A 26,925-nucleotide genomic window follows, 5' to 3' on the forward strand; every position below is an offset into this window, starting at 1 on the left:
GTGATGCCAGAGATGGAGGCAGAAACGATGATGTGGAGAGATGGAGTGGCTGGGGACTCTAGACCCAGAGAAGGAGAGGGGCTGTGTGCTGATGATCGAGGGGCAGGCTTGCAGGGTGTACCCTTTGGTTGGTTGATAATGCATGGAGGGGATTGTAACCATGGCATTGTAACAGTATACAATAGGATGAATGTAAAGCTAATGTTCTCCCATGTAAACTATCACATAATTCACAATAAAACAGTTAAAAAAAAAAAAAAGAAAAGAGACCAAAATGGATGTCAGAAGAGACTTTGAAACTTGCTTTTGAACATAGAGCAAAAGCAAGTGGAAGAAATGAAGTAAAAGAGCTGAACAGATTTTAGTTGGCGACTTGAGAAGACAAAATGTAGGGGAATATGCTCGTCATTTCTCAAACTGAAAGAATTGAAAAAAAATTCAACAGTCTAGTTGCAATATTGAAAGACCGCTGGTCAAAATACTTAATGATGCAGGAAGCATGACAAAAAGATAGAAGGAATACAGAGTCATTGTAGCAAGAAGAATTGGCAGATGTTCAACAATTTTAGTAGGTAACATATTGGAAAACATTCAAGCTGCACTGGAGGCACTGGAAAAAACAAAGTCTCCAGGAATTGATGAAATACTAATTGAGATGTTTCAACAAATGAATGGAAGCTTTCACTGTTAGTGCCAACTGACTGGAAAAGATTCATACATGTTCCCATTTCAAAGACAGGCAGTTGAACAGAATGAGGAAATTACCTAACAATATCATTAATATCACACACAAGTAAAATTATGCCAAATATAATTCAAAAACTATTGCAACAGTGTATCAACAGGGAATGGCCAGAAATTCAAGTCAGATTCAGAAGAAGAGGTGGAATGAAGGATATCCTTGCTGATGTCAGATGAATCTTGAGTGAAAGCAGAAAATACCAGACAGAGGTTTACCTGTGTTTTGTTGACTATGCAAAGATACTTGACTGTGTGAGCCATAACAAATAAATTGCAAAGAATGGGAATTCCAGAACCTTTCCTTGTGTTGATATGGAATCTGTACATACTAAGAGGCCATCTTTCAAATAGAACAAGGGACCACTGTGTGGTTTAAAATCAGGAAAGGACTATATTCTTTCACCATACTTATTCAGTCTGTATGCTGAGTACGTAATCCAAGAAGACTGACCGAATGAGTCCCAGTGTGGCACTGTGGGTTAATGCATTAGACTGCAGAGTCATTTAAACTGCAAGGTCAGTGGTTCAAGCTCACCAGCTGCTCCTTGGAAACCCTATACAGGGTCACTATGGGTTGGAATCAACTCAACAGTACTTAACAACAACATTCAGTCTGTATGCTGAGTATGTAATCCAAGAAGATTGACCATATATAAAGAAGGGGACAGCCTTAGGATTGGAGGAAAACTCAACAGCCTGTGATATGTAGATGATAAAACCTTGCGTTTCCTGAAATTGAAGAGAACTGGAAGCACTTACTGATGGAGATCAAAGATAAAAACCTTCAGTATGGATTACTCTTCAACATAAAGAAAACAAAAATCCTCACAACTGGGGATCAGTAAGCAGCATCATGATAAATGGAGCAAGGACTGAAGTTGTCAAGGATTTCATTTTACTTACATCCAAAATCCACACCTATGGAAGCAGCACTCAAGAAATCAAACAGTATATTGCATTTTGCAAATCTGCTACAAAAGACTTCTTAAAAGGATTAAAAATAAAGCTGGCACTTTGAGGCCCAAGATATACCTGATCTTTGCCATGGTATTTTCATGTGAAAATGCATGTGAAAGCTAGGCAGTAAATAAGCAAGACTGAAAAAGAATTGATGCCTTTGAATTATGATGATGATGAAGAACATTAAATGTTCCATGGACTGCTAGAAGAACAAACAAACGTATCTGGATGGAATAAGCCAGAATGCTCCTTAAAAGCGAGGGTGGCAAGAATTCATCTCACATACTTGGGACATGCTATCCGAAACAGTCCCTAGACTTGCTTGGTAAAGTATGAGGAAGACCCTCAATGAGATGGATTGACACAAAGCAACAGTTTTAAGGAACGAACAGTGTTTGTTCGGGTGTGCAAAGGGTCACTACGGATTGGAATCAACTGAGCAGCAGCTAACAATAGTAGCCAAGGTATTGATGTAGGAGACCTAGTGGGTCAGTGACTAGGTGCTCAACTGCTAAAGGAAAGGTCAGCAGTTTGATCCCACCAGCTGGTCTTTGGTAAACAGATGCGGCACTCTGCTTCATAAAGATGACAGCCATGGTAGCTCTCTGGGGCTATACGCCTGTGCCCTATAGCGTCACTATGAGTCGGAATTGACTCGATGGCAGTGGGTGTAGTGATGAAGTAACCGATGATAAGGAGAGGTGGCACAATGATTAAGCGCTCAGCTGCTAACATAAGGCTTGGCAGTTTGAACCCATGGGCAACTTTGTGGGAGAAAAGACCTGGTGATTTGCCTCTGAAAAGATTGAAGTTTAGGAAACCCTGTAGGGCAGTTCTCCTCCATTCTACTGGGTCAGAATGAGTCAGGGTTGATTGACAGCACGTAGCAACCACAGTAGTTGATGTTGTACTGTTTAAGCAGTACTGATCCACTGCCGAAATTCATGACTGGTAGTTCAAGACTAATAAATAGGAATCCAGAAAGCAAAAACAAAGAACCACAAAATGAGCAAAGGCATCTTGACTCTGGTGGTGCGTAAAGATAAAAGCAAGTAAGGCGGAGAGACTGTAGCAGGTACCTTGCATACCTGTGTGCCGCTTGCCTGACCCCACTGGTTCTCACGTGGTCTCTGTATCGCCAACGTACTCCTCTTTAGCTCCCTCCAGGCACGGCCCCCAACCATGTGTCCCTGGAGGCTTTTGTGTTGCCATGGCGCTGAACAGGTGTCAACAGAGCTTCCAGACTGAGACAGAGTAGGAAGAAACGCCTGACAATCTGTATTAGAAAATCAGCCATGAAAACAGGATGCATCACAACAGTCAAATGTACAACTGATCACAGGGATGGCCCCAAAATTGGGATTGTGTTTTTTGTTGTGCATGGGGTCACCAAGAGTTTGGGGTCAATTCATCAGCAGCTAACAACCACTACAACCCTGAAAGAGTGCTCTGCTTTCAGCACTCACTTCAGAACTACATCTGAACTGAGTGCATCGTAGATTAAACTGTCTTTAGACCCTAATAACACCCCCACTCTCATACACACTAGCTCACATTAAAGCATCTTCCAAGTGCTTACTGTGTACTTCTCAGACTCTGAGGGCCACCAAAAGTAGGTAGGTGTTCTCCAGAAGCCAAGTGACCTGAAGGGTGGTGGTGTTTGTTGTTAAGTGCCATCAAATCAAGGATTGTTGTTGTTGTTAGATGCCATTGAGTCATAGCTACCCTATGCACAGCAGAATGAAACACTGCTCTATCCTGGGCCACCCTCACTACTGTTGCCACACTTGAGTCCATCGATGCTGCCACTTGACCAATCCATCTTGTTGGGGGTCTTCCTCTTTCTCTCTGACCCTCCACCTTACCAAACATGATATCCTTCTCCAGTGCCCTCCTGACAATATGTCCGAAGTATGAGAGACGAAGTTTGGCCATCTTGGCCTCCAAGGAGCACTCTGGCTGCACTTCTTCCAAAACAGATCTATTGGTTCTTTTGGCAGCCCATGGCATTCAGTATTCTCCTCCAACACCATACCTCAAAAGTATCAATTCTTCTAAGGTCTTCCTTATTTACTGTCCAGCTTTCACATGCATATGAGGTTACTGAAAATACCATGGCTTGTGTCAGGCGCACCTTAGTCCTCAAGCTGACATCTTTGCTCTAAAACACTTTAAAAAGGTCCTATGTATTTATCTTTGTATCCATAACTTTAAGGAGGCCTGGTGGCACTGTAGGGTAAGCACTGGACCTTTAGTTTAAGCCCATCAGCCACAATGCAGGAGAAAGATGAGGCTTTTTGCTGCCATAAAGATTTGCAGCCACGGAAACCCTCTGCACAGGCTCTGTGAGTCCAGCCCCTTGACTATGTAAATGCTCTGTAAATCTGTGTGAAGGAATGAGATGAGTGGTGTTAGTTCTACTCCAGCTGTCTTGGTTAGATCGCTCACTGTTCCAACATTTTACATGTAACTCGGATGCACACACAGACACAAAAGCATGGCATTTTCAGTTGTAAACACCTAGGATGGCACATCCATACCACCTTTTGCTTATGTAGATCCAGACCTTTAAAACCAAGAAAATAGTATGGTGCTGGTTTCCCATCTAAAAAGATACAGGGAAATGTCATGGCCAAAGACAAAGAACAGTGATGTATTGTTACCCTGGGCCCTCAGTAACTGTGTCATTTATAAATTTAACTCCCATGGTCTACTAGAGACCTCATCCAATGCTCCAGTTCAGCTCTGTGTAGCTGCCGGAAGGCCAGTCAATAGTGCTTTCCCTCGCTCTCCACCCTCACTAGCAATTGGAGGGCTGTCGTGTCACGTGCTCAGCTCAACAATGAATACATGCCCTGGGGCCATTTGCATGGCAGCCTTCCAACTCCAAAGAGACTATAAAACCAGGCAAACAAAGACTCTGGTGGAAATTATAAGACTCAGGACTATAGATCCTCCTGTCAGCTCCGCATCACAACACCAGCCTCTAAGCTGCCTTTCTTGGCTGCACTCCAAGGGCCGGATGTCAGACCCTGGTGACTGAACAGCTGTATCAAGCAGGGAAGAATGTGGTGAGACCCTGACAGCCTGCTGGGGCCACCATGAACTGAATCCCATGTTCACCTGACACCATATATTATGGCTGCTGAGACAAGTGTCCTTTTAGTTAACAAGTAATAAAGCTCCTCTTATTTAAGGGACAAAGAATTGGGGGTTTGCCTTTTTATCAAGTGGGGGAAGAGGAACAATTCTACATATAGGAAAAGTGAACTCACATGTTTTTGGGAAGGATGAGGATTAAAAACAGAACATGTCCCTTTAACCAAGAATTCTTCAATCATAGGCAGAAGAATGCTACACACACACACACACACCCTTGTCCTCATCTATTATCTGATTGTGGTGGTGTGCTAAGGAGTCGATTACGACTCATAGTGACCCTTAAAAGAGTTTCTGAGACTGTAAATCTTTACAGGAGCAGAAACCCTCATCTTTCTCCAGTAGAGTGTGTGGTGGACTCGAACTGCTGATCATGTGGTTAGCAGCCCAGTGTGTAACCTACTATGTTACCAAGGCTCCTTACACCTACTTCCTGGAACCTGTGAATGTTATTACATTAAGGTTGTCCGTTGCTAATCAGCCAACCTTTTACATAGAGAGTTTATCCTGAATTATCCATTGACCTATGTGTGTAGTCTTGTTTACTGTAGCTTTATACTAAGTCTTGGAGTTGAATAGTCAGTCGTCTAACTTGATTGGTTTCCTTCAGTATTATGTTGATGATTCTGGGTCTTTTGCTTTCACATGTAAACTTTAAATCAGTTTGATGGTATCCACAAAATAGCTTACTGTGATTTGGATTGAGATTGCATTGACTAGTGAGTCTTCTAATCCATAAACAGGAGCACAGTGGCTTCATATGATAAGCACTGAACTGCAAACCACAAGGTTCAAGTCCACCCCCTACTCCATGGGAGAAAGATCAGGATCTCTGCTTCTGGGAAGATTTGAAAACCTTAGAAACCCTATATAGGGTCACAACAGCAATCCATAAACAGAACATCTCTATTTATCAAGACTTTTGTTTCTTCATCAGAGATTTATAGTTTTCTTTACATTAATCCTGTTATTGTTGTTTTGTTAGATTTATACCAACGTATTCCTTTTTTGTTGTTGCTATTATACATGATATTGTGTCTTTAATTTCAAATACCAATTGTTCATTGTTAGTATATAGGAAAATAATTGGGTTTTGTGTATTAACTTTATTTCATTAGAACTAACTATAATTCTAGGAGTTGCTTTTAATTGTTTTGTTTTGTTGTTCTTTTTGTTGATTCTTTGAGATTTTCTATACAGATATATCATCGATGAACAAAGATACTTGTATTTTTTCCTTCCTAATCTGTGTACCTGTTGTTTCCTTTCCTTGTCTTGTTGCATTGGCTGGTCTGACTTTGAATAGACTAGGAAGAAGGAACATCCTTACCTTGTTCCCAGTGTTAAGAATACAGCATCCAGTTTCTTGCCATTATAAATGATGTCAGTGGCAGGGTTTTTTGTAAAAGAAAAATGAGGTGGCTTTTTCACATGAAAAAAAAATTGTCATGACTTGCTGACCAGACAATGTAGTTGTGTTTAACTGCCAAGAACTTCTTTGGGAATCCATGAACCATTTAGAAATTAAACGTGCTTTAGCAGCTTTTAAGCAGACCAGAAATTAACCATAGGAATCCCGATAAGGACCTAGAGCATTCTGAACAGCTCACTGGGGCCCATTTTTTCTGAAGAAGAAAGAATATCCCAGCTATTCACTTGCCCTCAGTTTTGGTTTTTTTTTTTTCTCCCAAAACTAGTTAAAATGTCAACATGACCTATTTCCTTCTTACTACAACTACAAATACAGGGAATATGGCTCCGGGTGTGCTGGAGAAGACATGAGTTCATGACCCTTGACACTCTTATCTTTGCTCCCATTTGTAACCTATTAAAACCAAACTCTCACCATCAAGTTTTCCCCTATTTATAGCAGCTGTACAAGACACAGTCTAACTGACCCATAGGGTTTCTAACCCTGAATCTTTTCAAAAGCATCTTTCTCCCTCAGAGTGGTGGGTAGGTTCAAACTGTCAAGCTTTTGGTTAGCAGCTGAGTGCTGGACCACTATGTCACCAGGGCTCCTTATTTCCCCTGTGGAACTCCCATAATCCCTGTACTCAGACATCATTACCGCTCTCTCAACACTTGTCCAAGACAAAGAAAGGTGTAGAACACCTGTATCATTTTCCAAGATCCAGCACAAACGTGTCCTTTTCTGGGCATCCTTCCCAGTCTTCGCCATTAAAGTTAACTTCATTTTGCCTGAGTTCCCACAGCCCTCTAGTTACACGCCTGTTACCCCCAAGTATAGTGTACTGCACATTGTGTTTGTGTGTCTGCCTCTCCCACCACCTGTGAGCAGATTGAGATGAATCCATGTCACATCCTCAAACCTGTATCCCTAGTGTTCTGCACAGAGCCTGCCTCAGATAAGTCTCCCAGTAGGCTTTACGAGTTGGATGAATAAAACGATTGGCCTTGCAAAAGCACATTCTTTTGGCTTCTAGAAGCCGTTCTTTTCCCCATACTAGTTCTCCCCTAGCATTCATGGAAAGATAGAGAAGAAAATTACTAGTTTTTGCAGACCTAGTCATGTGAGAAGATTTGAGGTCCAAGTCCCAGAAAACTCCTACTTAACTGATTTAAACAATAAAGGAATTTATTTTATCTGATATAGTAAGACACCTAGAGCTAGGACAGCTCCAAGGGTAGTGACTCCATCAACAAGGATCTTCTTTCTATCTTTTATCTCTGTCGTCGTCAGCATATTAATTTCTTCCGTAGGCTAACTCATCTCATTGCTACAAAATGGCTGCAGTAAATCCAGGCATCACATTCAGACCCATTGATAATTAGAAGAAGAAATATACCTTCTCTTCCTTGTGTCTGTCTTTAAAATAGAAGACAGCTTTTCCTAGAAGCTCCTAGAAATTTATTTGAGGAAGATTGAAAAGCCTCAGAAACCCTATGCTGGGTTTCCTTGACCAGAATTGTACAAAAGGGCTTCTAAACTTCATGAAAACACAGAAGCTTTCCTTGAACTTTTAGAAGCCCCTTCATGTGCCTGAGCCAATTACTTGAGGTTTGAGATCATCATGATCAGTTTAGACTAGTCAAAATCTCACCTTGAGGCAGATGAGGGAGGTGCAGATACTGCAACAAAATTTAAGTACTTTCAGCAGGAAAAAGAATGAAGTAAATAGTGGAGAGGAAACAAGCAGTATTAGCCACAAACTTGTTTTATATAGAATTTCTAAGTCACTTATATAAGGTCCCCAAGCAGATAGAAGTAGGATTGAAATCCAGCTCATCTCAAATCCAAAGCCCATCCATACCCTTTCTGCTGCGCAGGTAAATGTGGAATCAGATTGTGTATCCCTGAAAAGCCAAAAACCCTTCCAGCGGTCATCACTTCAGGAAGTAAGGCCATCAAACACTCTGCCTTTCCAAGCCCAACCTTCAGCTGGGCATGTAATCTGTTTACTCAATTTTGAACACTACAAGACACCAAGGGCCACATATCCAGACCTACTTTTATATTGTTAGAGGAGATTCAGAGGATAAACATAATACTCATATTCTATAGCAAGAAAATTAAATTGCAGCTCTTTTTCTTTCAGAGCATAGGAATTGGTAAGGGGCTTCTGCTGGGCCCTGCTTTGGTTTAATAGAAGGAAATCTCCACAGCAGCTGTTTCAGGAATGGCCACTAATGCAGCCCCATGGGGTGGGGGCCAGCCCTGAACTGGGCAGTTTGCATATTCTCTTTTACAAACAGTTGGCTTCAACTCAGCAGTTAATGGAACAGGACTGATGTGCCTGTACCAAATCATTTCCTGAAGGAAAAAAAAAAAAATTCCAATTGCAAACATATCTGGCTCTTTCTTCTCGGGTTTGTTATGTTTCTATGCATGAATTAAAGAGGCAGGACAGAGGGCATGTTGCTGACTAGAGATTTTTCACTGGAAAAATTTTTTTAGCATCGCTTTACATGTAAAACGGGAGAGATCCTATTAAGACCCACCTTTAGGAGTCCTGGGTGCAAGTATTGCATTTTGATTACACTTTTAAGAAGTCCACTGCTGTTGAGTCAGTTCCAACTCATTGCAACCCTAGCAGACAGGATAGAAATGCCCCGCAGGGCTTCCAAGGCTACAAATCTTCATGGAAGCAGACGCTTCATTGTTCACCCCTGGGTTGACTGGTGGGTTTGAACTGCCACCCTTTTGGTTAGCAGCCGAGTACTTAACCACTGCACCACCAGAGTTGGTTGGATACTTCATTGTTGCCTATAAGTGCCATCAAATTGGTTCCAGTTGATAGCAGTCCTGTGTACAACAAAACAAAACACTGCCGGGTCCTCACAGGTGCGATGCTTGAGTCCATTTTTGCATTCACTGTGTCAGTCCATTTCCTGTCAGGCTCTTGCTCCTCTTCACTGACCCTCTACTTTTACCAAGCAGAATATCCTTCACAAGGGACTGCTTCTTCCTGATGCTGTCGTTGTTAAGTGCCACGGAGTAGGTTCTAACTTAAAACAACCCTGTATAGGGTTTCTGGAGTCCTTGTGTTGGTGTGGATTAATGTGCTAGACTGCAAAATTGGTTTGAACCACATGCTGGTGCTTCAAGCTCACCAGCCATGCCTCGGAAACCCTGTACAGGGTCCATATGGGTTCGAACTGACTGGACAGCACTTAACAACAACAACAAATAGGGTTTCTGAAGAGAGGCTGCTAAGTTTGAACCACCGACCTTGGAGTTGAATGCTTACCCTACAGCTCCACACTAGAACTCGGTTCTTCCTGATAACATGTCTAAAGTACACGAGATGAAGTCTTGCTAGCCTCACTTTTAAGGAGAATTCCGACTGTATTTCTTCCAAGACAGAATTATACATGAAAGCAGTAGTCTTGATTTTCAATGCCCATATTCCTACCACATAAAAACTAGGACAAGACCTGTTCTTCTATTCTGAAACTTTTCAGGAAATGGTACTACCGTTTACAAATTGGCTCATATAAAAATCTGAGGAATCATCACTACTTTCTCCTGCTTGCTCGTCTTTTACATGCAGTACATTGCCAAGTTTTGTGGGTGCAGCCCGCCTCTAAAATAAGACCCTGTCCTAACTGTTTCTCACCATCTCCACTACCACCATCCTGGTCCAAGCCATTAGTGTCCCTAACATGGACTTTCTAGCCAGCTTCAGTGTATCTCTTGCTCTTTTCCCAACCCCAGTCTACTTCCCATCCAGGGAATGACATTTCAAAAGTGTAAATGTCAGTCAGCTTTCAGCTCTCTTGTAGCTTTTCAGCATACTCAGAATTAAATCCCGACTCCACACTTTGACAAACCAGACCCTTGATTTGGACCCTTTCTCATTCTCATGTTTTATTTTCTTCATAGCACTTGTCACAGTCTGAAATAATTAATTGTGCAAATGTCTGTTATTTCCTCCTCCCAGAATGTAATCTCTGTGAGGGCTGGCTGTCTTCTTCTTTGTTCATCATTAGAACCCCAAAGAGGGCAGATGGGGCAGTGTTTAGGAGCCAGACTGCATAGATTAAACTCTAGCCTCTGCTACTGACTAGGTAGGTGACCTTGGGTAAATTCATGAAGCTCATATGCTGCCATTTTTTCTTCTGCAAAATGGGAGTAATAATAATATTGCAGGCATACCTCTGAAATACTATAGATTTTTTGCAGACCACTGCAGGAAAGCAAATCTCGCAGTACAGATAGTCACACAAATGTTTTGGTTTTCCAGTGCACATAAAAATTATTTTTACAGTTGTTGTTGTTAAGTGTCGTTGAGTCGACTCTGACCCGTAGCAACCCTGTACAGGTTTTCCAAGGAGCAGCTGGTGAACTTGAACTGCCAACCTTGCAGTTCAAATGGCTTTGCAGTCTGGCGCATTAGCCCACAATGCCACACCAGGACTCCATTTTTACAGTAGACTATAGTTTATTCTGCTGTGGGCTAATGGAAAAGTCATTTGAACTGCAAGGTCGGAGCTTCAAGCTCACCAGCTGCACCTTGGAAACCCTATACAGGGTCACTGTGGGTCAGAATTGACTCAACAGCACTTAACAACAACAACATAGTTTGTTCAGTTTACAGTAGCATTAGGCAAAAGTTTGAAATGTTGTGAAAATTACCTAAGTGCAACAGAGAGACACAAAGTGAGAATAAACTGTTGCAAAAATGCCACCGATAAACTTGCTTGACACAGGGTTGTCTTATAAACCTTGAATTGGTAGAAACTGTAGTATTTGTGAAGTGCAGTAAAGCCAAGTACAATAAAATGAGATGTGTTTATACATACCTCCTAGGATGGGAGAGAGTTGATCCCTAAGTGATGTAAACAGTTAATGTGCTTATCTGCTAACCAAAAGGAAGAATCGAGTTCTGGTGTGGAGCTGTAGGATAAGCACTTCACTACAAGGTCGGTGGTTCAAACTCACCAGCTGCTCTTTGGAATCCTTATTTATTATTGTCGTTAAGTATTTGGTGATATGCCTCCAAATTCAAGATCTCCAAGAGTTGGATTCAACGTGATGCAACAGGAGAAAGATTGAGAAGATTCAGCTGGTTAAAATATACACAACACGAGGACAGTATCTGGCATCCGGTAAGAGCTATGCAAATATATGCTATTATTATTCTTGCCTAAAAGACTAAGTCCTAAAATATTATTATTAGCACAACAACAATGCATAGTAAATACTCAAGAAATAGATGCTGAATAAATGAATGATCCAGACTGTTAAAGCTACTGTTTAACTTCATAAGTACTCAGTTGAGGCAGAATTTGCCAAAGCCGTGTATAATATTCAAAGAAAGGTTCTATTGTGTTTTTGTGAAGTAAAAACAAAAAACATTGTCTGTCATGGCCAGACCCTGTGTGCTTGGACATGTGCGTGTGCACATGAACATGTTTCTGGACAGCATTTCCAACTTAGGGGGGAAAAAACGTCACCTGGCCCAAGATTTCTATTTAGATTCCATTCCAGTGTATGGTTATAGAGAGGTTTACACATCTTTAAAGTGTGACTTCCGTTCAGCTCTTTTACTTCATCATTTCTTCTACTCGCTTTAGCTCTTCTACATTAAAGACCAAGTTTCAGAGTCTCTTCTGACATCCGTTTGGTCTTTTCTTTCCTTCCTCTCTTTTTAATGACCTTTTGCTGTTAAAAATGGGGGGGAATCAGGTCTTATCTTGGTTTCTAAATGGTAGAAGCATGGGTGTTGAAATAAAAGTACTTTGTTTAGGTATCTAAACTTGACGTCTACTAATAGACAATTCAGTTGGTAACTGTGGAGCTCAGATTCTGAGCTGAAGAGTTAAATGTGGGCATTATCAGTATGACCACCGATGGAAACATTCTACAGCTATGCTTTCCAGTGCTGTAGCCATTTGCCACATGTGAGTCCTTCAGCCCTGGAAGTCTAGGTGGCACTACTGAGGACCTGATTTGTAATTTGAATGTATAGTGTTAATGTAGTTCAATTTAAATAGCCACATGTGGCTAGTGGCTACCAAACTGGACTGTGCAGGCCTAGGGAAAGAGTGTAGCTAGAGAGGCCAGACCATCCTGTGCAGGAGCCAGTATCCTGGCTGGCCAGTTGGAGCAGCTGTACATCTCCATTTAAGCAGGCCTTTGTTCTACTGCTTGCTGCATACACACTGGTGGTGGTTGTGTGGCACTAAATCGGTTCCAACTCATAGCTACCCTGTATGGGGTTTCCGAAGTTATAAATCTTTATGGGAGCAGAAAGCCTTATGTTTCTCCCATGGAGAAACTGGTAGATTTGAACTGCTGACCCTGTGGTTAACAGTCCAGCTTGTAATTCACTAAAGCACCAGGGCTCCTAACATACACAGGTTTTGTTGTTGTTGTTAAGTGCTGTTGAGTTGGTTCCGATCCATAGAGACTCTGTATAAGGTTTCTAAGGAGTGCCTGGTAGGGGTGAACCGCCAGCCTTGTGGTTAGCAGTCCAGTGCTGATCCTGCAACACCACACTGTGACTCTGTACTTACGCAGTTACTGTTTTTAAGTGCTGTCTAGTCAGTTTGGACTCATAGTGAAACATAGGGTTTGCTAGGAACGGTCAATGAGCATGAACCGCCGACCTTGTGGTTCAAACCAACCCTTCAATCCAGTGTATTAACCCATAGCGTCATACTAGGACTCCAAATACACAGTTGTTGTTGTTAAGTACCTTAGAGTTGGTTCCGACTCATAGCGACCCTGCACAGGGTTTCCGAGGCTGTAAATCTTTACGGGAGCAGAAAGCCTCATCTCTGTCCTGTGGAACAGCTGGTAGTTTCAGACTGCTGACCTTAAGGTTCGCAGCCCGATTCATAACCATTACAAATGAAAACTTTGCCTCTTTGTGAAAAATAACCTGGAAAAGAAAGCAATAGATCCTTCTAGGAGGGACGTGAAAAGAAATCACAGTAGCAGTAATAATTAGGAAATAATTGTTTCTAGCTAGAAAACAAATGCACATACAATCCTATATTTATAGCATCCTTTAGGTTTTCAAGGTGTCGTATGTTTTTAGGAGTCCTGGTGTGGCGCTGTAGGATATGCACTGAACTTCTAGGTCGGTTTGAACTGCTCCTCAGAAACTCTATACAGGGTTGCTATGAGTCAGAACCAACTCAACCGACACTTAACAGTAACAGCAACTTTTATTTTTCAGTTATGTCTCATAAGGAGAATTTTAGGGAATGGAGCATGTTTGTCAATTTGAGTATTCAAGATGGTGATGGGCTAAGAGCCCATATAAATGTCAAGGGGCCGCTGCCACATGACTAAATGCCAGCTTCATGAGGTGAGTTGTGTCTCAGTAGAGCAGAGTTGTGTTTCACTCTCTTTGTTAGGCAATCTCGTTCCCTGTCCAACTGCAACTATCACTGAATTTGCTAATGTGAAAGAGCTCTTTGTAAGTGGCTGCCTTGTACTTAAGAGTTCTTGCAAGTATATGCTGGCAACTGGTGAGGCCAGAGTCAATAAAAAAAAATAAAATGGAACGATGGGACATTGCTTTTATTAAGGTTGATTGCAGCTGCTGTATGCGCTCTTTAAGAACCTTTCGGTGACCAAAACCTTCAGAGAAAATGGCTTTTCTGCGCTTAATTGGTGAAAAGTAATTATCCAAACGGGAGTCTAGCAGACGAAGGGGGATTTAAGTCTCTGCTTTCAGGAGGAGTAAGCCAAGGTCAGCACTCACCACACAACTGGTCTTGTGGTAGGAATTTTTTCTTTTCCTCAGGCTTCATGTGGGGGTTGGGTATATGGAGAAAAGCAGGCTAGAAGCCTCTAGTGACCATCCCATTGACTTTACTTTTCTTAAGGAAGGTGGAATTGTAGAGTTTTAGGAGCCATGATGCCAGTTGTCAAACACTCAACTGCTAAGAAAAAGGTTGATGGTTTATATCCACCCAGTGACTCCATGGGAGAAAAGAGCTGCTCCTGTAAAGATTGTTGTTGTTATTGTTGTTAGGCACCGGTGACTCATAGTGACCCTGTACAGGGTTTTCAAGAAGTGTCTGGTGGGTTTGGACCACTGACCTTGTGGTTCACAGGCCAAAGCTTATCCTGCAACGCCATGCCAAGGCTAGGAAAACAGTGGGGCAATTCTACTCTGTCTCATTGGGTCACAATGAGTCAGGATTGACTTGATGGTGCCAATGAGTTGGTTCCGACTCATAGCAACCTTATATAGGGTTTCCAAGGAGTAGCTGGTGAGTTTGAACCACTAACTGATCGACCTTATAGTTGAGTCCTTATCCTATAGTGCAACACCAGGACTCCCATCAAGTACCATTTACTTGATGGTATTTAACAACAATAAGGAGCTCTGGTAGCGTAGTGGTTACGAATCGGGCTGTGAACCTTAAGGTCAGCGGTTCGAAACTACCAGCCGCTCCGCGGGAGAAAGATGAGGCTTTCTACTCCCGTAAAGATTTACACCCTCGGAAACCCTGTACAAGGGTCGCTATGGGTCAGAACCGACTCGACGGCACTTAACAACAACAACAACAATTTAACAACAATAGGATTTGAAAATGAATTCAGATGCAGAAGCATGCCTAGAGGAAGGTGTTGTTGTTGTTGTTAAGTTCTGTCAAGTCAGTTCTGACTCAGACTCATAGTGACCCCATATAGGCTTACCAAGGAATGGCTGGTGAGATTGAACCGCTGACTCTGCAGTTCAAACAGACCTTATGGTCGAGTGCTTATCCTACAGCGCCGCCCCAGGACTCCTCATATTTGCTGAAATGTGACTCCGTTCTTCCTTGTCTTCTCAGTTTCGGAGCTTCAGGAGGAAGGGATGAATGCCATCAATCTGCCCCTCAGCCCAATTCCCTTCGAACTGGACCCTGAGGACACGATGCTCGGTAACTGCCCCCTGCCTCTTTGGGTTAATTTAGTGTCCTCAAGTGTAACCATCAAACTGAATATCTTTTCTTTTTAAAGAGGAGAATGAAGTTCGTACGATGGTGGACCCAAATTCACGCAGTGACCCCAAACTGCAAGAGCTGATGAAGGTAAGAAGAAAGTAGGAGAGGTCTCAGGTGCCTCGCCGAGTGGTGAGAACAGTGAAACACTCCACTACTAACTGAAAGGTTGGTAGTTCAAAGCCACCCAGAAATGCCTAAGAAGACAAGCCTGGTAATCTGTTTTTGAAAGGTCACACCTTGAAAACCCTGTGGAGCAGTTCTACTCTGCGTACCTGGGGTCACCATGGGTTGGAATGGACTCCATGGCACCCAGCTGGTTGGTTGTCAGGTGCCTCATAGGCACAGCAGGTGTCTCTAGACCGACTCCTTGTGCAGACACCATGGAAGCCACTACGGAGGACAAGTAGCCTGTGTGAAGGTCAAAGGTGTGAAATTTTCTGCCTTCTGGTAACTCATAGATGACTTTTTATTGTTGCTGTTGTTGTTATTGGTGTTATTAAGTGCCATCAAGTTGATTCTGACTCATAGTGACCCTGTATAGGGTTTCCAAGGAGCAGTTGGTGAGTTTGAACTGCTAGCAGTCCAGTGCTTATCCTACAGCTCCATACCAGTACTCCCATAAACTACTAGATGGGTCTTTATGTAAAGCACAACTGATTATACAAGAGTGTGTCTGACAAATGACCAGTGATTGATGTAAATACCAAAGCCATGACTACAGCTAAGCTCACAAAGCCCTTCACAGTTTTTCTCAAGGATCTTTAAAAGCACCCTGTGAAGCAGTACTTAGTATCATCACCATTTTACAGATGCATCCCCCAAAAAAAGTCAAGTGATATGTCATGGGTATAGCTAAATGGAAGTCATAGAGTTTGATGGCATAGATGACATTCAGTGAAACACTGAGTGTAACATACTTGCTTTAGTGGCTGGGTGCTGACCGGCAAGTATCTAGTAGTCTGCGCTGTCGCATCTCAGTAAGACCTTGAACCTTGCCTTCTTCTCTAGAAAGAAAACAGAACTGCTTTGGGTTGAACTCTGCCCTGAGGGTGCAATAACAAGGGTTTTAGGAGAGGCTGCAGCCCTTTGCTTGTTCCTGTCAGGAGACACTCACAGGCCAGGATGAGGAGTAAAGAGATGCTGTACAATAGACTCAGAATGGTTCAGGCATCACATGATTTTCCCAGACTCAGACCTACCGCAGGGCACACTTTGAGGGAGTGGAAGATTGGAGATGTGTGCTGCCACACATGTGCTACAGCACCAGGTGCTGTCTAAGGAGCTAGCATCCATGGGAAAGCCACCACCTAGGTCCTAGAAGGAGTTTAGGTGTTCCAGATATAGGTTGCTTTGACCCTTTGACGTCTCAATCAACTCTTTTTTCTTTTAAGACTCTCCTCAAACCCTTCCATGAAACCCTCCCTGATTCCAGCTGTCTTCTGTCCTTCCCCAGCCTCCCTGGGGTCTCCCCTTTACCCATCCATAGCCATGAACTCCCCTCTTCCCAGGATTTAAGTTCTGTGTGTTTTAATTCATGAGTTAGCAGGTCTTTGCCCTGCCTGCTTCTCTAAGTCAGAGACTTTGTCTTACTGTCTTGGACTTGAAGAGTGTCTGATGAATAGTAGGTGCTCAGTCACAGGTGTGCATTGCGTTACCTTGAGACAGTAGAGCAATGTGCTGTGAAACCCCAGGTTCCAGGGTGGGCCACCCAACAATGGAAACCCAGGTTGGATACTACCTGTGTTTTTAATACTATGTGGAAAAAGCCAAATAACAAAGACTATGGACCATGTGATTCCGTTTTGACAAAACTGCAGAAAAGGCAAAAGTCCCGTGGTTGCTTGGGTCCTATGGTCAGGGGAGGGGACTGAGTACACAGGGGCCTGAGGAAGCCTTTTGGGAAGAAGGGACTGTTTTGTATCTTGATTGTGGTGGTTGCTACACAACTGTGTGCAAGTACCAAAACTCATGCAATTGTATATTTCAGCTGGTTTATTTTGTTGATGTGTAGATAGCACCTTAACAAACAAAAATGGAAGAAAAACTACAAAAGAAAGGAAAACGTCTGTTTTCTCACCTGAAAAATACAGCTAACGATACCTGCTTGTTAGGTGTTGCAAAGACAGCACAGCACAATATGCTCTCAGATATGGCAACTGCTTAGTTATAGACAGAGGAGCCCTAATGGCACTGAAAGGTCGTTGGTTCAAATTCACCCAGCAGTTCTACAGGAGACAGACCTGGTGTTCTCCATAAAGATTACATCCAAGAAAACACCATGGGCCAGTTCCCTTCTGTCACATGGGGTTGTTCTAAGTCAGAATTGGCTCCATAGTACCCAACAATAATGACAAGGTTAGGAAAGAGGAGAGGGTACGTTGGCCCTCATTGGGAGGCAGCTGGATGCAGCGAGGAAAACATGTACGTTCAAACTACATCAACTGGGTTCAATTCCAGTCTCTGACTACAGTCAAGTGTGTGACTGGGCAAATCCCCTTCCTTCTGCACTTTATTCCCCCACCTAAAGATAAGGGTGACAATCATCACCTTGCCAATCACAGAAATGTTCAAATGTCATACTGGGGGAATGTGGTTGTTGTTGTGTTTTTAAATGCGATCTGCCTTTTATTGAGTGTTTGGTCCTGGCCATATGCTTTTCTACCACCTAATGTAAGTAAGGAGCCCTGGTAGCATAGGGGGTTGCATGTTGGGTTGCTAACTGCAAGGTCAGCAGTGTAAATCCACCAGCAGGAAAAACACGAGTCTTTACAGCCTCGGAAATCATGCAGGTAAGTACTCTCACCCTCGATTTTAGAGTAGAGAGTCGAAGGCTCAAAGCAAGCTCAAAAACAGCTTCCCTTGGGTCATATAGTAACACAGGTAAATCTGGGTTTGGAATATTGATTTACATAACTCCAGAGACCATACTCTTGACTGGTAAAAAGCCACACCACCAAACACTGAATGTGTAGCCATTGGGATCGATAATGGTAGGGACTGGAAGATATTAGCAGAGACAATGGTTTCACGAGTAATAAAAGGACTTACACCTGAAAACGATCCGGCCATTGGAACTCACAGCTCCCTGTCCACATACTAAGTTGTATGGATAGTTCTGAAATTCATGTAAACTGTAATTGTCCAGCATGAGAAAGGTGGTCCATGACTCTTTCCTCGCTAAGTGTTTATTTCTCTTTCTCTGTAGGTATTAATTGACTGGATTAATGATGTGCTGGTTGGAGAAAGAATCATTGTGAAGGACCTGGCTGAAGATTTATATGATGGACAAGTACTACAGAAGCTCTTTGGTAGGAGAGTAGAACGTTGCGCTGGATATCTGTTAGCTGCAGGGGCATGGGTTACATCCTCTTAATTAATAGGAGGAGTTCTGGTGTGGCACTGTGAGTTAATGCGCCAGACTGAAAAGTCAGTTTGAACTGCAAGGTCAGCAATTTACGCTAACCAGCCTCCTCAGAAACCTTATACAGGGTCACTATGTGTTGGAACTGACTCAGTGGCCTGTAACAACAACAGCAACAATTCAGAGGATCCGTTCTCAGTTCACAGTAGTCACCTAGACACAGAACATGAATGTGTAGCCTCTGGGTGACAAATTAGTGGCATCTAGATATTCTTTCAGAATCTACTTTTATATGAATGAACTTGCATGAGGAAATCTCGACTCAGTGGGGAGCTGAGAAGGCCCCACTGTAGATGTATCCCTACATAACATGCCTCACCCTCTCTGGGAAATTGTGCAGTTGTGGCCCCTGTAGGCATATTTATGTGTGCATGAGTGTGTGTATATGTTTGTGTACATCTGGGATGTGTAAACTTGTGTGTGTACAACTGTGATCTATGAATCTCTGCTGTGTGTGTGTACCTCTGTGATCTATGGACCCGAGTAAGTGTACTTTTGTGATTTGTGAACATATGTGTGTGTATACCTGTGTATGTGCACCTCTATGATCTATGGATCTGTGTGTAAATGTCTGTATATCTCTATGATCTTTGCACATACGTGTATGTATGTGTGTGTTTGTAGCTCTGGGATTTATGAACCTATCTATGTGTGTGTACCTGTGTGTGTGTACCTCTGTGATCTGTGGAGCTGGGTGTATGTGTGTGTGTGTATGTCCATAGATCACAGAGGTATACACACACACATACATAACAGAGATTCATAGATCCCAGTGGTACACACACATACAAGTCTACAGATCTCAGGGATACACAGATATATGCATATACCCATGGACTCACAGACCTGTGTATATGTGGGTGTGTATGTACCTCTGTGATCTGTGGACCTGTGTGTGTATGCCTCTGTGGTCTATGGAGCTGTGTGTATATGTGTGTGTACCTCCGTGATCTATGTTCCTGTGTGTGTGTGTGTACCTGTGTATCTCTCTCTAGATTTGGTTTTATCTGTCCAGGATTGGGTTTCCCAATGATGTTGGAAGCTCTGTGTGTGTGTTTGTGTCTATAAGCATGATGTGCCTGTAAAGGTGCATTTATATTCATATGTTAGTTCACAAGGAAACATAAGGCCAAGGGGCAGGGCAAGGAGAATTTAGGGACTGAAGGTAGATTTTCCTTTACTGTTTCAATTTTATCTCTGAGCTCAACCTCCCCTCCCCCTAAATCTCAACATATCACGTGCAGGGCTTTCAAAGGCAGGTTTAGCAGTGCCACGGAGAATTCTCACTTCCGGGAGTGGCTATGGATGCCTCCCTTAAGACAGAAGTCCCTGTCACATCGGCGACGCCCTGAATTAGGCATCATGTCCACTCAGGTTAAGCTACTCCAGATCTCTGTCTTCATGCTGAACACATGATTCAGTGCAGAGGTGATCCTTTATTTGTTGTTAACTTCAGTTCAGACCCTAAGGCAGGACACGAATATTCAAAATTTTTAGGCAAGTGTAGAGAAGTTTACAGTTAAAAATATGTTTGCAATGCACAGAGTGAACCCTAATGCAAACTATGAGCTTTAGTTAATAGTGTATCAATAATGAGTCATCATTTATAACAACTGTTAGTGATGAGGAACAGTGTACAGGGGTGAGAGAGTATGTGGGAAATCTCTCTACTTTCTTCCTGGTTTGTCTGTCAACCGACAACTGCTCTATACAATTAAGCCTGCTTAAATATATGTGAACGGAGTCCTGGTGTGGCGCTGTGGGTTAATGCGCCAGACTGCAAAGTCGTTTGAACTGCAATGTCAGCAGTTCAAGCCACCAGCTGCTCCTAGGAAACCCTATACAGGGCCACTATGGGTCGGAACCGACTCAATGGCAACAACAAATATATGTGAACAGAGCAACAGAGTTCTGATGTGGCGCTGTAAGATAAGCACTGGACTGGTAACCACAAGGTTGGCAGTTCCAACTCACCAGCTTCTCCTTGGAAACACTATACAGGGTCCTTATGAGTTGGAGTCAACTCGACAGCACTTAACAACAACAACACAGAGGGACATAAGCACACATGCAGATCGACATATATCCTCCCTGTGTGTGCCATGATGTGCTTTAGGAGTCCTCAGGCAGTGCAAACAGTTCACCATTCTGCTACTTAATTGAAAGGTTAACAGTTCAGACTCACCCAGAGGCACCTCAGAAAACAGTCCTGACTTTGAAAACCCAGTGGAGCAATTCTCCTCTGACATGTGGAATCACCATAACTTAGAATTGGCTTGACAACAACTAACCACAACAACATATGTGTTTGTGTATGTGCTTATAACAGGAACTCCAGGGAGGGGTTAGTCCGGAAATTGAGTTTTGGGTGATCCCTCTGACCTTGAGTTGTTGTTGTTAGGTGCCATCGAGTCAGTACCGACTTATAGCGACCTTATGCACAACAGAACGAAACACTGCCTGATCCTGGGCCAACCTCACTACTGTTGCCATGCTTGAGTCCATTGATGCTGCCACTTGGCCACTCCATCTCATTGGGGGTCTTCCTCTTTTTCTCTGACCCTCCATCTTACCCAGCATGATATCCTTCTCCAGCAGCTGCTCCTTCCTGACAATGTCCAAAGTATGAAAGTCAAAGTTTGGCCATCTTGGCCTCTAAGGAGCACTCTGGCTGCACTTCTCCCAAAACGGATCTATTGGTTCTTTTGGCAGCCCATGGCACTTTCAATATTCTCCTCCAACACCATAACTCAAAAGCATCAATTCTTCTACAGTCTTCCTTATTCACTGTCCAGCATTCTCATGAATATGAGGTTATTGAAAATACCATGGCTTGGGTCAGGTGCACCTTAGTCCTCAAGCTTACATCTTTGCTCTTTAACACTTTCAAAAGGTCTTGTGCAGCAGATTTGCCTAATGCAATACATCATTTGATCTCTTGATTGCTGCTTGAGTGTTGATAGTTGATTCAAGAAGAATGAAGTCCTTGACAACTTGAATCTTTTCTCCATTGATAAGAATGTTGTTTATTGGTCCAATGGTGAGGATTTTTGTTTTCTTTACATTAAGATGTAATCCATACCAAAGGCTGTGCTCTTTGATCTTCATCAGTAAATGTTTTAAGTCCTTTTCACTTTCAGCAAGCAAGGTTGTATCATCTGCATATCACAAGTTGTTAATGAGTCTTCCTCCAATCCTGATGCCACGTTTTTCTTCATATGGTGCTAAAAATCAGCATGTGCTTTTAAGAAAAAGAAAAGAAACACCATATTGAAAGTGTTTTGGACCAGTTTAGAAGAACTCCCAATGGCCAAAGCTGCAACTGTTTGAAGAGGGGGGAACATAGTGATAGTATTGGGTAATATTTTAAAAATAATGATGAAATATTATATAAAAATAATATTGAAATTACAAATGTCAGTAGAGTTGACACAGCTAAAATCGGAATAGTGGAATGGAAGATGGCACTGGAGAAATGACCCATTACACAATAGAGAGAGACAGTGAGAGCTTCCAAAAGAAAAGTTATTCTAAGCATATCCAAAATAGGTATTACTGGAATTTTGGAATATGAAGAGAAAGAGAATGAAATATAGACAATATTCAAAGATTTAATGAATGAGAATTTTCAGGAATTGATTAAAAACACAAATCCTCAAATTCAGGAAGCTCAGTGAACCTCAAACAGGATAAATTAAACCTACAGGTAGACTCATTACAGGGAAACAACAAAGAAGACAAAGATAATTGAAGCATAAAAAGAGAAAAAAATAGATTACAATAACAATAACAAAAATGACAATTAGACTGAAAACTGTCTTCCAACAGCAATAATAAAAAACAGAAAGTCTTGAAATGACATTTTCAAAGAACCAAGAGAAAAAATTGTCCACATATAAATATATATCCAACAAACTGTGCTCTATAAAATGAGAGGAAAAGAAAGGCATTTCAACAAACATAAACTGAGAAGATTTACACAGCTAAACCTTCACTAAAGGATGTCATCTAAGAAGTAGGAAAATGACCCAAAAGAAGACTAAAATACAGAAAAGAATGTTGAGCAAAGATCAATATTGTGGATAGAATGAAACAATAGTTAAATAAATATAAAAACAATCATAGTAATGTGTCTAATTTGTTAGTTAAAAAATTTAAGATAGAGCCAAAATCCTGGCAATTATAGCACAAAAGTCAGGAAGTATGTGTTTGGAGTCAAAATGTATTAAGGTCCTGTGTTGCTTAGGATGTGGTTAAAGTATTAAGTTAAGACTTTTATAAGTTAAATATGCATGTTGTTGTTGTTAAGTACCATCGAGTCAGTTCCGACTCATAGTGACCCTGTACAGGGTTTCCAAGGCTGTAAATCTTTACAGGAGCAGAATGCCTCATCTTTCTCCAGCAGAAATACTGGTAGTTTCGAACTGCTGACCTAGTGGTTGGCAGCCCGACTCGTAACCACTACGCTGCATGTGCATGTTTAATTTCTAGGGTAGCCACTAAAATAATAGAAAGAGAGTATACAAACTCCCTACTAGTAAAGGGGGAAGAATTGGAAAGACAGTGAATAAAAACCATAATCCAAAAGAAAGCAAGAATAAAAGGTGAGAGATAAAGAAAAGCAGAATAAATACAACGTTCATAATAAAAGTTGGTTAAAGTGAATACAAGTAGAGTTGTACTCGAATCAATGTAAATTAACTTCATCCATTTAAAAGACAAAGATTGTCAAACCGAATAGCAAAACAGAATCTTGCGATTAGCTGCGTACAAGAGACAGTCTTACTATATGAGGACACATACAGTATAGATGAAAAGAAAGATGGTACAGATAATTATATCTACTATATATACTAAATAGGAGCCTTGGTGGTACAGTGACAAAAGTGCTTAGGTGCTAACTAAAAGGTCAGTGGTTCAAACCCATCAGCCACTCTGCAGGGAAAAGATGGAGCAGGCTGCTTCTGTAAAAATTACAGCCTTGGAAACCGTAAGGGGAAAGTTCTACTCTGTCCTACACGGTCATAATGAGTTAGGTCCAATTTTATAGCAGTGGATTTTCTTTTATTGTTGTTGGTTTTTAGTTTTATGTATGTTAAACTAATGTATACTGTTGTTGTTGTTATGTGCTATGGAGTTGGAACCGACTCATAGCAACCCTGTACAGGGTTTCCGAGGCTGTAAATCTTTACGGGAGCAGAACGCCTCAACTTTCTCCCGTGGAACAGCTGGTAGTTTCGAACTGCTGTCCCTCAGGTTCACAGCCCTGTTCGTACCCCAGATTCGTAACCACTACACTACCAGAGCTCCTTAATGTATACTAGATTAATGTAAAAAGAAATCAGGGATAACTATTTTAATATCAGATTAAGTAGGCATGAAGTACTCGTGTAGCGCTGTAGCATCAGCACTGGACTGCTAACCAGCTGACAAGCACATGGTGAGTTTGAACCGCTGACTTTATGGTTAGCAGTCCAGTGCTTATCCTATAGTGCCACACTAGGACTCTTAAATACAAGTGAGAGACTCAAATCATCAGGAAAATACATAGATTTTAAACTTGTGGTTACGAATCGGGCTGCGAACCTTAAGGTCAGCGGTTCGAAACTACCAGCTGCTCCGCGGGAGAAAGATGAGGCTTTCTACTTCTGTAAGGATTTACACCCTCGGAAACCCTGTACAGGGTCGCTATGGGTCGGAACCGACTCGACGGCACTTAACAACAACAACAATACACTGTAAGCAAATATATAACACTTTAAAATGACCATCAAAATTACAAAAAGAAATAGACAAATCCACCATCACAGTGACAGATTTTAGCATACTTCTCAATAATATATTATGGGGGAAAAATCGTAAGAATAAAGAATATTTTGTAGTTCAATTTACCAGCTTTGACTAATCTGCATGTAGAGTGTGCGACACAATAAATCTTTAATATTCTCATTTGTTTCAACGGCACATGGAACACTGAGAAAATGTGATTATTCCATAAAGCAAGTATCAATAAATTATCAGCAGACTAAATTATGTTTTTAATAACAGAAATCACTCATACTGGAAATAATATTTTATTTTTTTTAGTTGTTTAAAACATGGTTACATTAATATACTATGGTGGTGGTGGTGTGCTGTGGAGTCGGTTCCGACTCATTGCAACCCTGCATAGGGTTACTGGTATATATGGCAATTGTGTTAATATAGTTGAGTCCTTCCATCACTCAGAGTAATTGAGTTTATTCAGTCCAGACTTCATACTTCAGAATGTTTTTAATATTATTTCATTGTTTTCTAAAAAATATTTTCTCCAAAAACATAGATGGATGCTATCTTAAAAATCAATGGAAAGATTCAGAAAATGATCCACCTGAGAAAATTCCTTAAGTAACATCCTATTTCAAAATCATGTCTCCTGTGTTGTAACAAGTTAAACTAATGATGAACATTCTGCTGTACTTCGGAAACCTGGGCGTCCTGGTATACCCCTGGAGGGTAAACACTTGACCTCAAAGTCAATTTGAACCACAAGGTCGGCTCTTCAATTCATCAGCTGCTCCTCGGAAACTCTATTACAAGACCACTGTGAGTTGGAACTGACTGGACATCACTTAACAGCAACAACAATGGATATATGAGTAACGATTCCACAGAAGAATAAAATTTTATTAATAGAAAAATTTCATAACACTTAGATGAGTTTCGTTTAATAAAGAACAAGAGGAAAATTAGGAGTTTAAAAAAAAAGAGGAAATTATCTTGAAATCTATGCCTATATTGAATGAAATTGCTATTATATAACTATAAGCCTATCCTGTAGCACTAAACATTGGACTGCTAACTACAAGGTTGGTAGTTCAAACCATACAGGGTCTTAACAACAACAACATAGAAATATTTGAGTGGGTCTTTCAAAGTTTGAGGGTTGACTACATTTAAAATAAAGTGTTGCTGTTGTGAAGTACTGAGTCAGTTCTAACTCATAGCAACCCTGTATATGGTTTCCGAGGAGCAATTGGTGAGTTTGAACCACTGACCTTGCATTAGTGGTTCAGTGCTTATCCTTCAGTGCCACACCAGGAAGGAATAGAAGGAAAGGTTCTCAAATATTTTCTTTTTAAAATGTTACAAAATTAGATTTAGTGAACTAGGCATACAAAACAGACCTAACAGTGTTTGCTTATTTTAATAGTGTTTTATTCTGTTTCTGGTGTTTTGTTATTTTGTTTTGGTTACATTCTTTGCAGTTTCTGAACGTTCTCGGCATTTCTGTTGTGGTTGTTCTGTTATTTTTGTACTCAGAGAATGCTAAAGATTCAAATAAACAACCAGAGACATTAGAGAATTTGGTAAGATGGCTGTATTCAAGAACAAAATCTATAACGCAATCAATAGTTTTTCCTTTTACCAGTAATAATTAGTAACACACACACACCTACCAGGATGTTGAATGCAACTTTATTACAAATGGGGAATAGTGGGATATAAGCTGTCTATATCTACAGGAGAATTGTTGAAGAAGGTGTAAGCCCTATAGTATATTTCATTGTTAGGTGCTGTGGAGTTGGTTCCAACTCACAGTGACCCTGTTAAAGATTTCTGAGGAGCAGCTGGTGAGTTTGAACTGTTGACCTTGAAGTTCAAACCTCCCTTGAGGATGAGTGCTTATCCAAGGATGCCATACCAGGACTCCATTTTTTTAGTTTGGATGTGGGGAATACAATGCATCCTAGGTTGCTCTCTAGAAATAGGCTGAGTTTCATGTAGCCTGCATGGGTACTCATTTGCAATTGTAGCTCTAGAGCAGAGCTGTAGGATTCATCGACATACTTCTAAGTCACCCCTGTGATTTAGTTTTTTTATTTTAAGGTTTTTATTGTGGATTGAGTGAAAGTTTACAGGGCACATCATCAATTTTACATTCAACAAATCATACACCTTGTTTCATTACAATGTTTATAATCCCCTCCATGTACCATCCGTTAACAGTATCTCTCTACTCACTTTAGCTTTTTTAAAAACAACAACACTCATATATAATAATTTAGATCTCCAAAGGGCACATTCTGCAAGTCGGCCTCCTGGCCATCAGCTCCTAGTCCTTCTCTTCCCATAAATCTAGTGTACTCAGCCGCTCCCCCTCTCCATGACCCCATCTCTGCCTCTGTCTCTGGCGTCGCTGCTTCTCTGGGTAAGGTCCTGCATTCAGCTTGTGCTCTTCTCCCTTG

The 26,925-nt window shown here is 41.6% G+C and overlaps 1 protein-coding gene across 1 annotated transcript in view; it reads left to right on the forward strand.

Annotated features, from left to right (window-relative positions):
- PARVA (parvin, alpha) overlaps positions 1-26,925 on the forward strand; it is a 218,388-nt gene that overhangs the window by 116,654 nt on the left and 74,809 nt on the right. Inside the window, 4 exon segments of the mRNA XM_006878178.1 lie at positions 15,124-15,213; positions 15,293-15,363; positions 18,482-18,614; positions 18,617-18,667. Of these exon segments, the coding sequence (XP_006878240.1) occupies positions 15,124-15,213; positions 15,293-15,363; positions 18,482-18,614; positions 18,617-18,667 (345 nt within the window).

Source organism: Chrysochloris asiatica, unplaced genomic scaffold (assembly GCF_000296735.1).
Source record: "Chrysochloris asiatica unplaced genomic scaffold, ChrAsi1.0 scaffold00083, whole genome shotgun sequence".
In the NCBI taxonomy this organism is placed as follows: Eukaryota; Metazoa; Chordata; class Mammalia; order Afrosoricida; family Chrysochloridae; genus Chrysochloris; species Chrysochloris asiatica.